Source organism: Pezoporus occidentalis, unplaced genomic scaffold, assembly GCF_034315485.1.
Source record: "Pezoporus occidentalis ecotype Australia unplaced genomic scaffold, CSIRO_AGI_Poc_V1 ctg9, whole genome shotgun sequence".
In the NCBI taxonomy this organism is placed as follows: Eukaryota; Metazoa; Chordata; class Aves; order Psittaciformes; family Psittacidae; genus Pezoporus; species Pezoporus occidentalis.
In genome coordinates this window covers 8249116-8261179 of record NW_026916262.1, presented here as the reverse complement: position 1 = coordinate 8261179, position 12064 = coordinate 8249116, and the positions used below count along the sequence as shown (strand labels likewise).

The 12064-nt window shown below is 39.1% G+C and overlaps 1 protein-coding gene across 1 annotated transcript in view; it reads right to left on the bottom strand.

Annotated features, from left to right (window-relative positions):
- Positions 1-233: 233 nt before the first annotated feature.
- The window catches only part of STEAP4 (STEAP4 metalloreductase), a 20052-nt gene continuing 8221 nt past the window's right edge, over positions 234-12064 (bottom strand). The window contains exons 2-5 of the mRNA XM_062604996.1: positions 5040-5495; positions 3154-3681; positions 2360-2524; positions 234-1370 (exon numbers count right to left, since the gene is read on the bottom strand). Coding sequence (XP_062460980.1) covers positions 1101-1370; positions 2360-2524; positions 3154-3681; positions 5040-5495 — 1419 coding nt within the window. The 3' untranslated portion in view covers positions 234-1100. The remainder of the gene's footprint in view (positions 1371-2359; positions 2525-3153; positions 3682-5039; positions 5496-12064) is intronic.

The following is a 12064-nucleotide window of genomic DNA, read 5'->3' as shown; positions in this document are numbered from 1 at the left end:
TTTGATGACTAAGCGAAGATCTGCTTATGTGAACATCCAAGGAGCAAAGATGGGCGAAGGTGAGCCCAGGCAGCTGACTGAAGTCAGGATCCCATTTCGTTACTTGCCCCAAGACCTTCCAACACCTTTGTGCAACTGACCATACCAGCAGCTGCATCATCAAAAGAGGTTCCAGAAATTACAACAGAGCTCAACATGTTAAAAAAAAAAATCTTTATTTTGGTTAAAATAAAAAATTCATGAGATATAACCATGACATATACTACAACCCCTTGATATAATAGGATTTCCTTCAGTTTCTTTGCTTATAACTTGCTGCTTATGCAAAAAAATCACTGATCACTTTTTGCCTATACTTGAGAAGCTTAGGCTGCTGAGCACATCTCACATCTCTCTGCCATTTTAGTCCCTTCCCCATCCCCTTGCCATCCGAGTTTCTGGTAGAGCAGTACAAGCGAGGATTCAGTAACCTTTGCCCCACACACTTTGAACATTAGAGATCCTGCACACAAATCACACAAATCTTACTTAGCTGTCGTTAAGGTATGAACATAGGTCATAGAGGGTAAACTAATGCTGGGAGGAAGAGAGCTCTTCCTCGCTCAGCATCCATCCGGCTGTTCTGTGGGTGCTAGTGTCTTCTGGGGGTGGAAGCAGGGTGCGTGTTTATGCACATATGTGTGTGGATATGTGTAGGTGCATGTAGACCTGAGTTGCAATGGGCAGAATAGGGAAGATGCCATTAAACACCAAAGGTTATTCCAGTTCTACTCAGCCCTCGAGGAGCTTTGGAACAACAGGGGAGGTACAAGGAGCACCACTTACGCTCTTCTTAGGAGTAAGGGTGAATAGACAAGGGACAGTATACTGAGCAAAAGAGAGGGCCTGCACATGTGTGAAAGCATGTTTGGGGTGCAGGAACTCAATGGCCTCATCTGATGTGTAGTTTAAGCTTGCCATTGGGGTGGCTTTATTTTAAACAGGTCCTGGCCAAGTTTTTAACTTTTTCTCTCACTCTCTAGATAAAGGAGGCTCATAATTTCATTTTGATATGCCTTCATAATATTTTTTCTTCTTTTTTATAAAGTAAGTTAGTCTAATTATACAGCAGACTTGTTGATAATGTAATGTGACTGTTCTGAGTATTGGGGATTCCTCTCCCAGCCCTGTCGAATTCGCGTGAGAGGTTTGTCTAGACAAGGAAATATCAGCACAAATTTGACAACCAGCACCATGCATGGAATAATGAGAGAGAGCATATAGGCATTTGGAAGATACCATCTGTAAGATGATGGGCTCAGGAACCGTTTTCCACCATAAACCAGTGTGTGTGCAGTGCACAAAATCAGTGTCAGATATCCCAGTTTGGACTAGAAGAGAACAAAGGAAAAAAAGAAAGAAGTGGAGGTTAAAAAAGTGAATTAATACAGAACAAATGCAATTTACAGGACACAGTAAGCTTTGTGAAATATGTGAGCTTTGGGACTAATTGGGGACTGCTGACATGAAACTGTTTTATATAATATAAAGACTCTTACTTTTTTTTAATAATGATTCATTCAAATGGATTTAGGTGAAACACATTTCTTTTGTTTTTTTTTTCTGCAGCAACAATCCTGATAATTTTTGCTACCTCATACGTCCTGCCTGGTGGATGTCATATTTGTGAAAATACGGAGAAAACACTGCAATTCAGTGGAGAGATCCAAGCTTTTATATGCTCTAGTGCTAATCCATCCAGAAACACCATACTGTGCAAGTTTCTGGCCTTGATAAAACATTCATTGGTAGTAATTTCCCTTTCCCTTGCCTCCCTTCCCCTGCCAGAGGCATGGCAGCTTGCACCAAGCTTCCTCCAAACGGGGGGCTGAGATTATAGTGTTATCAAGGGCAGCCTGTTTATAGGCACATCAGTTTTTAAAGTCTGCAGAAACTGCTTGGCATTGAGAGGATCTGACTTATAAGGTAATTTTTCAGACCCATTTTATCTGAATTATCTTATGAACCAACAAAATTAAACCAATAAAAGTCACATATTTTGTGACTTAGTATAATTGTGGAATTTGATAATTCCACAATGTCAGCTTTCTGTTTGTCATTTAGGAGCTCACGTCTTCCCAATTTTCTATTGTTAATGCAGTAATCCCAGTTGTACCATAAGCAGCTGTCAGAGCAGCTGTGGTTCCTTACAGGTGAGCTGTATAGCTGTGCAGATTTTTTTCCCACTGTGTGGTGGTGGATAGTGCACATGTCGCATTTGGAGATACTAATGGAGGAAAGCGTTAGGTCTCTAGTAAACCTGCCTGTGGTCATAGTTGAATAGGGAAGAACGTGTTTTTAGAATAAGTCTTTTTCTTACCTGTACAAATCGAAATTCTCTCCAGTTGACATTGTTGCTAACTGAAGGCAAGGAAGTTATTCCCAGAAGAACAAACAAAAAAAATCCTAAAATCCCCAAAGCCACGTAGGAGTCACTAAGCCAGGCATTAGTGGTGTCAAGTGATTCTGTTTTATTGTTCAGGACCTGAAGAAAAGAAGAGCAGGTATATCTTAGTAACAGCAGTTTTAGGATCACTATGCAGAAAAAAATATCCTTTCAATTAACTAGGAAATAAATCTTGTATATTAACTCCCTGAAAATCATCAGATATATATTTTGAATGCCTTCTCAAAAAGCAAAAGGGGAATTATATTACATACCCGTTCCGTGTACCTGTAATTGTGGTGTGTGTTTTATACTTCTGTAGGCCTGCTTTTGAGGACTGCTGTATAATCCTCTGTTATATAAAATCAGAAAGTCAAAATATGTGCCATTTTCAGAGACAAAATATGAGCCATTATTAAAGGTATATCGAGAAATGGGGAAGTGTGTTTCTTTAGATTACTCTTAATGCTTACATTTCCCCCACTTATTTTATTCATATGTAGACTGTTTAGGAGGAGGAACTAAAGCCAGAAATCCCCTCAAATCCTCATAATATCAACAACCATTGGATATACCAAGGGTTAAAAGGAACACAGAAACTAGGAAAATAAACCTATTGTAAAGAATACTGGATTGTCCGCATGAACTTCTGATGCTCAAGATAGAAAGATAGTATTTGTAACAAGGCTGTAAAAAAATGAAGACATAGGGGAAGGAGCAAACGTTACCTGGGAGATGATTCGACTGCTCATTCTCCATCTTACAAAGTAGCGGATTGGGATAACAAGAGTGTACAAAACATGCAGGGAAGCAAATGCCAAGGCTACTAGTCCAAGTTGTTTCCTGCACAGCATCCATTTGTCCAGCCAGTCTGGGAAACGGTGGTATTTCGTACCTCTGTATAACTGAATAATTGCAGCCAGTACACCAGGAAGATAAACCAAGGCTAGAAGGATGAGTGCCAATATAGGGCAGATCCGATTTGGAATGGAAATTGCAATAAAGAATGAAAAGTCTTCGTTTTCATAAACATAAGGATAAATCACATTGCGAATCAAACAGTAGAAGAAGAAGAATGCAGCTAGGCCAAAGGACAAAAGGATGGGAAACTTCCACATTGGAAAGAGCCGCAGAGGGTAATTTTCTATTTCCTGAGCAGCCAAGAGGGATCCCTGGTCTAATGGAGTGAGACCCAGTGCACGAACAATATTCATCACCATTTGCTTAGCTTCTATGTCATCTCCACAGACAAATACCTGCAGCCAAAACCAAACAGAAGCTTTATTTAGACAGACCTTAATGACATTCTCCATTTCCATCTTGCCTAGATATGGATCATGAGCACAAGCTTCTTAAGTACTTGTTTTCTTCCCTGTTGGCTCTGATTTATATAGGCAAAAAGTAGCATATAGATACTTCCTTGGCCAACAAGTCCAAAACCAAGGAATATGAAACTTTAAGATTGTTTAAAGCGGCAAAATTTTGTATCTGAAAAGGACAATGGGTAACACACTTAGTACAAGTCTTTACCTAGAAGACTTGACATACTCTTCTGAAGACCTGCAAGCAGTTTGTAAGCACAGGATTTTACAGGAGTAAATAGGAGCAAAACTTTCAATAGGAATGAATAGGAACAAAATTTTCAATTGCTGCTGCAGTGGTCCAAAAGTCCTCCAGGGAACTGGGGACAGAGAATTTTAAAACATGATTGTCTTATCAAAAAAGTAAACATTATTTCTCTTCAAGTCTAGCAAAATAGTGAACAAATAATCTTTTCTGTGTGTGTGCAAGACAGTACTCTTTTGGAACTTTAGAAAGGGGGCAATTTCTGCTGTCACTGGTATGATGAAGTCTTGTAGACCTGAGGATTGGAAGTCCTTGGGTTTGTAATTTAGCCAAAACCATTTTTCTGACAGCAGAAAGTGGTTGAGTAGCTGTCTGATTTTGTTTGCTGTAAAAGAGCATTGTCCCTGGCAGTGCCAGAAAACAGGGTAATAATAAATGGTTTGCCTTCAGGTATGCTGCTGTATTGCTTTCTATGACCAGCTCTGTGCCCGCTGGCTTGTGGTTAGGGAGCTGGTAAAAAGCACACGCTGTTGTTGTGGTAAACTTCTGTGGTGATGAATTCTCATTTAAAAAACTTTCTGAATTTATTCACCTTCCAGCTCACTTCTGTTGGCCATATACATTCTATTGCTGCATTATATCCCTTGCCTCCCTGTTTTTTCTCTCCTAGTTCTATTTTTGCTTTCATATATTCCTCCTGCCTCCTTTCTGTTTAACTTTACAATCCTGGTGAACAAATGATGTAACCCTCATTTCCTCCTGATTTGCTGTCTCTCTTTGTAGCTCTGCTGTCTTTCTTTCCTTGCTTCTCTAGTGTCTCCAAACACCTTCCTGAGTTCAGAGGCAAGCTATTGATATTCCTTGTCATGCTGTATTACAAGCCAAAAGTAAATTTAAGCTTACATTTATTTTTAAATGGTTGATTATAGTAAAAATACCATCTCAATCCTGTCTGATTTGTATATCCTATGTGTGTTTTGTCTAGCTGTGAAGAAGCTATATAATACTTAACTCTATGGCATAGGAAACCCTGGTTGCTCAGACTTACCTGCCGGCTTGCATCCAGTGTGCCTGACTGCAAGGCCCAGGCTGACACAGTGTTAAAGGCTTTCACAACCTTAGCTCCAGGCACCAGCTGAGCGAGGTACTCTGCGTTGGATTCAGGATGCTCATTTATTTTTAAGTTGTTGCTTACGTCCACCAGGACTTTTCCATGGAGGATTTCTGCTAGTGGTGTAAGGAAGTTGTAATGTTGCCTCTGGATTGCTATAATGATGATAGCAGCTTTCTGTGCTGCCTCTGCATGGCTCAACACCTCTGCACCCTTGGGAATCAGACTGGATGTCTGTGTGCTCCGGCTTCCAAACACAACAGGATAGCCAGATTGAATCATTTTATGCCCCAGTGCTCTTCCAAAATCTCCAGTTCCAAATATGCACACTGTCTCTCTTTTGTTAGAGGTGTTAGGAGCCAAAGCCATTATGTTGGAAGAATTCTTATTCATCTGTTAAAAAAAAAAAAGAAGTAATAGGAACAAATAAAGCAAAACATCAGTCTCTTGGCAATGAAAGTTTAGCATCCATTCTGGTGATACAAAATAGATACCTGAAAGTTTGTTTGCCTCTTAATATGCTTCCTGCACACTCTTTGAAACAGACAATCTCAGAAGAGTTCTGTACAGTTTTTAAAAAACAGTTCTGATTATTTACCTCTCTGTCTTTTACAGCACCTTCTTTTCCATTCAGTTTATGGATTTTAATATTGAGCTGAACTGTTGCAGTTTTCCTCTCTCAAAGGGAAAGAAAGAGGAAAAAGATACAGGAGCACAAACAGCAAGGGTTGCTCATGTTTTAGAGTGATTTCTGCTTATGCTATATAGAAGCATTGTAGAGGAGTGTGTTTCTAATTGGATTAGAATCTGGAAGGCCTTTTATAAAATACTTGAATAGGAGATATTATAAAAGTTAACTATAAACCTTTCTGTTGTCTTCAGTATTTCCTTAATATGACTAGTCAGTGCTAGTTTATTTTATTATTGTTCTTCAATTTCCTGAAGAATGTCTTCTGAAGCATTTAGTGGAATTGGAACATTTCATGTTGAACATAGATTTTTGATATTTATATATTACTCAATAAAATTCCGTTTGAGGTTTTTATATATCCTCCTTTATCACTGTACCTGGAAGCTTTGAAGTCTTTAATGTATTATCTATGCCATAGCAGTACGTATGCTCTGTACTTGCAGAGTGAGACCCATGATACAAGTACAGAATCAAAAAGGTTTGCTCCAAAAGTCTTGCAGTAGGTCCCCATGCTGTGGTCCTCACTTTACAAAAGGTGAACTCAGACTGGAAACCTTAGGCCACGAGACAAACCTCCAGCAGATCTTGAGATCCCCTTCTCTTGGCCTGGCCAGCAGTTTAGTACTGAAAGCAGCCATTCAGCAGGAGCTCTGATTCAAGACTCACTGCATCACAGGTAAGTGTCTTAATTAAAGCTGTAGGAATAAGTGATTTCTCAATTTTCGGGAAAAAAATGCATGAAATAAGTAGTTCGCTATTATTAGTTAGCTAATGGCTTTGCTACTGCTGATTATTAACACTTTGCTTGCATTATTCTGTGAAGCACCATTCAGAATAAAAGTGCCATCTGAAAATACTGGGATGATGTTCTTAATTTTCTTTCATGTTTTTCTCTAGCCAGAACAGTTTTTGCTTTTTAAAAACCTGGCACAATTTTAAATTGTTCGGACAAAAACTTGCATTTGCTTGGTTACTAAAATAATCAAGCCTGAACTTTGCCTACACTACATTTCTGTGACCTAGAGTTAAGGACCATAAGTCAAGGATGCACACATCTTTTTGGCCTGTGTTGTCAGGTGTTAGCTTCACTACCAAGATAGGCAGAGAAATGCTTATCCTGAGACTCATATGTGAAGATTTTGGCTTGAGCAAGCTCTGTATACAGCTAGCCTAGCCCTCAGTTGGCATCAGTGTCTGCTTAGCACTGTTCTTGCAGTGAGCTGTGGGAGCCCTGGGATTTAGACAGCTGCCAACAGAGTTTGTTTCTGATCAGTAGGCAAAGGCATCGGCTCAGGCAGAGAAGGGCATGAGGATCTGTGTGCTCGTAGCCTGTGTGGCTCGAGCAGGTCCCATGGGAGGCTTTGCAGCGCAGCAGTGTGTCAACCCCAGATCTCCTGAAATGCAGGCCCAGCTACCCAGCTGGACTCTGTGTACTTTGTCAAGTAACACGCTGAGCATGAAAACAGAGCCTCAAAAGAGCACATCTGAATGTCTCCTGCATATTTGTGTGCTCTGACACATGCATACAAATGCAAAGTGCTTTGACATATTTAAAAATCATTCCCTGAGGGCTTTATTAATGTCCTATGAGGCTCTGATATGACTGAAGTGATTAAATTCCTTTTATGGGATAGTTGTATTTCAAAAAGAAGAGTTGCATATGTAATATTAATGAATGGTCCAACTCAGTACCTAGTAAGACCCAACCTTCCTTTTGTAATTTTTCCTTTTAACAAAGTAGGCTCCTGTCTAAAAGGAAAAATAAAATTTATTTGTAACATGGGATTGTCCAGTTGAAAATGTCTCCGTTTGCCCTCAAAAAATCATTAAGTTATTGTTGAGTGAGCTATGCAGATCATTCTCCTCTCCAAAGTAAGACTGCAAAACCTCCAAAACTCAAAATGGATGTTGCCAGGTAATATATTTAGTAGATCAGTTAATGTTATGTTTTGTTTGAGCTCATGAAAGTATTTAAAATAGACATGAATCCAACAGCAAGAAATAAGTCTATAAAAGTGCTTCTGTTTCTCACTGATACTGAACATCTCATTTACTAGTGAGCACTGAAGTCATCTTGCCAGAAAAGAGAAAAAGAGGGAGATGAAAAGAAATATTAATGTAAGGAACATTCTTTTTTTTTTCAAAATACAATTTCTTGGAGCACTAAGATGTAAAAGGACTTGTACAAGGCAGTGGATATTACTTCATAGAAAACGAAAGAGAGTTGAAACTGCCTTTAATACTGGAGGTCTAATTTAGTTGAATGCCACTTTTTAACTTTGCCTAAATGAAGCTGAATTTACCTTCTCTTTTCAAGAATTACTTCATAGGGATGCCCATGTTATGATACGATGGTACACTTCATATATTGAAGTGGTCACCAATGAATCTTTGAACAAATTAAATATATTATAAAACTGACATCAGTTCAACAGTGCATCTGCTACTTAATCACATGTAAGACAAGGCAAGTTTGCTTTTAAATCCCAGACCTTCTGGACCACATCTCCTTCCAACAAAGACAGAAATTAACTTAGTTTTCTCCACTGAATCCTTTTTTCCTTCTTCCAACATGCCTTTGTGCCAGTTGGCTGATGTCAAGCTAATGGGAGGTTGTAGGCTTTGTAGTGAACTTCTGGAGGTTACTTCAGGTAGTAGGTTATGAGCACATAGACAATGCATAGATAAATTCTGGCTTTGCTGTGTGAATTTGAAGAAAATGCAGCCTGTGATGGCAGCTGGGTGGGTATAAAGTCAGAACAAGGAAAATGGCCTTACAGAGACCATGAGTGCGATAACGGCAATTCGAGAACATAGCAATTTTCCATAAGACAAGGTGTTTTATCATCCTACATCCGTGTGAGAAATGGAAAGCAGAAGTACATTGCAAAGGTCACAGGGCCACCCTGGTGTCTGGGAGCTCAGCCCAAACAGCTGATGGCAGTGGGAGTCTGCTCTGTGCCTATGGGTTATGCTGAGCACTCCCAAAGCACTAGAGGAAAACAGAAATGGCAGGAAAGAAACATGTTGTAATTATTATTTGGTTTTTTTTATGTGTAGCAATACACTTTCTGAGGAAAAGCCATAGAGATTTGTTTCCATGCATTGTATTTTTGCTTATATCCAGACCCCTAACATTAGAGCACCAGTGATGCCTTTTGTTATTTGAAAGATAATCCATTTAAGCTTCTGTAATGATTAACTGTGTTTTTTCTTTTCTGCATTCTTGCTGAATTATCCTATTTTAAGGAAAATGGTGGTAATTTCTGAGTTTACTTGGTCAGTAACGATAAAAAGAGGCGCTGAAAATAAAAAGCTAACTGCAAAACTTGTTTTTATCCACTACATAAACTGCATAGGGGAACTGAATAAAGGTACGATTCAGCAGTTACATGTAAATACTTTGGTATGTAGGAATTTGAATGAAGTCAGGCACATCATTGCATTGTACAGGGGAAAAAGGAAGAATTTCCTATCAGAAGCAATGCCACAGGTGAAGTACAGTGCCAAAAGCAGAAAGGCAGAGACGGAACTGAGACATAGGCTGTGGTGGATAATGGCATGATAAGAAAGGTATGACATGGAATGGCAGATGAGAGGTCAGTGGAATGATTCCAAAGGTAGAGATACAAGATGAAAGGAGCTGGAAAGAGCAATTTTATTATTTACATTTAAAAAAGAAGGAAACCAAATAACTCTGGTAGTGATCTCAAGAGATTATCTAGTCCATCTCCCTCCCTAAGGCAGGAAGAAATTTATTTAAATGGTGTGTGATGGATGCTTGTCTAACCTGTTTGTAAAGCCTTCCTATGTTGTGGATGCTGAAGTCTTCCTTGCTTACTGCTTTCTCAACTATATGATTAGGCAGATTTTTCTACATGTAATCTGCATTGCGTCCTCCACTGTGCTCATAGGTGTCAATTTGCTCCCCTTCTCTTTGCAGCAGCTTTTGTCAGACAGGAAAGGGATTCCTATTTCACCCTTTTCTTCTCTAAAGGAAACAACCCCAGATCTTTGCCTGCTACGCATGCTTCTGAGATTAGAGATATTTCTTATGCCTTTCTTCTGATCTTTCTAGGCTAAACTGCTCCAACTGTTAAAGTTGGGTGTAAAACTGAATACAATACTCTTGCTGAGATCTTACCAGTTAGAAAAGGATTGCTTCATTTGCCTCACAGACAACACATCATCCTGCTGTCACATTTGCCTTATTCACAACAGCTGATTCATAGTCAGTTTGTGATGCATTAAAGCTATGAGTATTTTAACAAGTAGTGTGTAGCAACAGGAACCAAAATGTGGAGTGGAACAGCTGATGCTGAGCATATGATGTTCACTTTTCTCATGTATCCGATATTTCCACCTTGAGCTAACTTTGTTCTAGTACCACAGCCTGAATGCCCACTAGCAGCTGCAGTGCATTGGGATGCAAATAAAGCATGTCTTCTGGCTCATCTTTCATGGTAAGAATCTAGTCCCATATGCTCCAAGAGGTTTGTGTGGTGTAAAGCAAAGCTTGAAAAGTGGTGATCTGCTTCTATATCTGATCTGAACTGAAATATTAGAGTAAATGCATCTTGTTACTCCCAATCTTTTAATTGGACTGCTCCCACGCACTTGCTCCTCCCTCAATTTCTCTATTTCTTTCTGACTCAGAAATGTCTCATGCACTTGTCCCTGTTGAATAGCACCATAGTTTTTCAAACTGTAGCTTCAATCTGTCAGACAATTTTGATTTCTAAGCCTGTCCTCTAATGTGCTTGCAGCCCTTTTCAACTTTGTCAGATTGTCAGCTTTCATAAGCATAGTGTCTATTCTAGCGTCTATGCCATTTAACAAAATTCTGAAACAGGATTTTTGCCAGGAGAGACCCCCTGTATATCTGCAATAAATGTAGTCTTCCATTTTGACAATGATTAACTGAAAGATTGAAAATGTTTCTTTTGCTAGTTCTGCAGAACCTTACCTTAATTTAGGCTGCATTTTCCTATTACTTTTGAAAATCTTCTCTAACATTTACCATACTACAAACTTCACTCATGTCAAATTGCATAGCATCTGTGATTCACAAGGCCTGTTATCCTGTCATAAAAGGAAATGAGGTTGGTTTGGAATGATTTGTTCTTGATTAATCCATTTGCCTATAACCCATTTCTTTCTTCTATTTGCTTCCTCTGTTTGAGAATTGTATTAAATGGATTGGGCCATAATTCTGCACCTCCTCTTTCTTTTACTTTTCAAGATAGCTGTTCTTTCATTTCCAGTCTTTCAAAACTTTACCTCTTCCACACAGTTCTTAAAGATAGTTATTAATGGCTGTGGAAATGCTTCAGTTATGCCCTGAACAAAATGAAGTAAATTCCATTGCCCTTGCTGATCTCAGGTCATTTAACTCACCTGAGCATGGCCCCATCTCTTTCTTCTGTCACCTAGTGGGAATTTTCAGCTCTTTGCTACTGATGTAAACCCCTTTTGTCATGGTTGACCCTTCCAGTGAAGAAAGAGCAAAATACACATTACAGAGTTGTCTTTCTTGGGATCATTAGTCAATGGCTTTCTCTCAGCTGAGTGGTGGATCAGTTCTCTCCTTGATTTTCCTTTAACAGTTTATATTTTTACCAGAATCCTCTTGTTATACTAGATGTACCTTACTAATTACATTTCTTGTTGTGCTGTGTCTTTTCAAATCTTATCAACATATTAGTACTATTCTTCCATGCTTGTCCATAGGCTTTGATTTATATATGTTGTTTGAATTTCAGTTCTTTGTTTCTGAGGAACTCACAGCTCCAGCCACATAGCTGCCTTACTGCAGTCCTTGCTCTGCATAGCAATCTTTGTGTCTCCGCTTTTAACAGTTTCTTTAAGCAGCTGCCAAATCTTCTGACCTAATTTTCTTATCAAATTGTACTTCTTATGGAATATCACTTTCCCACCTTTAGAATCTAATATACTCTGCTTATTATTCTGCTAGGTGGACAAACCAGTTTTTGAGGACTTGATCTCATCTGGTGGCCTGTGGTGGCTCCCAGCTATGACAGCTTTTCCTGTCTATTATTTTCCAAAAATTTCTAAAGTCTATGTTCTTTTATCTTTTGATTCAGAGCAAAAGCTTAGAAGATGAAGCGGGATAGAAGGACTATGAGAAGATAAATGGTCAGATCATTGACAGGAGTTTGTTCCACAGCCACGTAAAATAAAGGTTTATGAGTAAGGAGAGAGTTAATGGGCAACACATCTCTGATCCAGGTAGGTTATGGTGTTACCTACT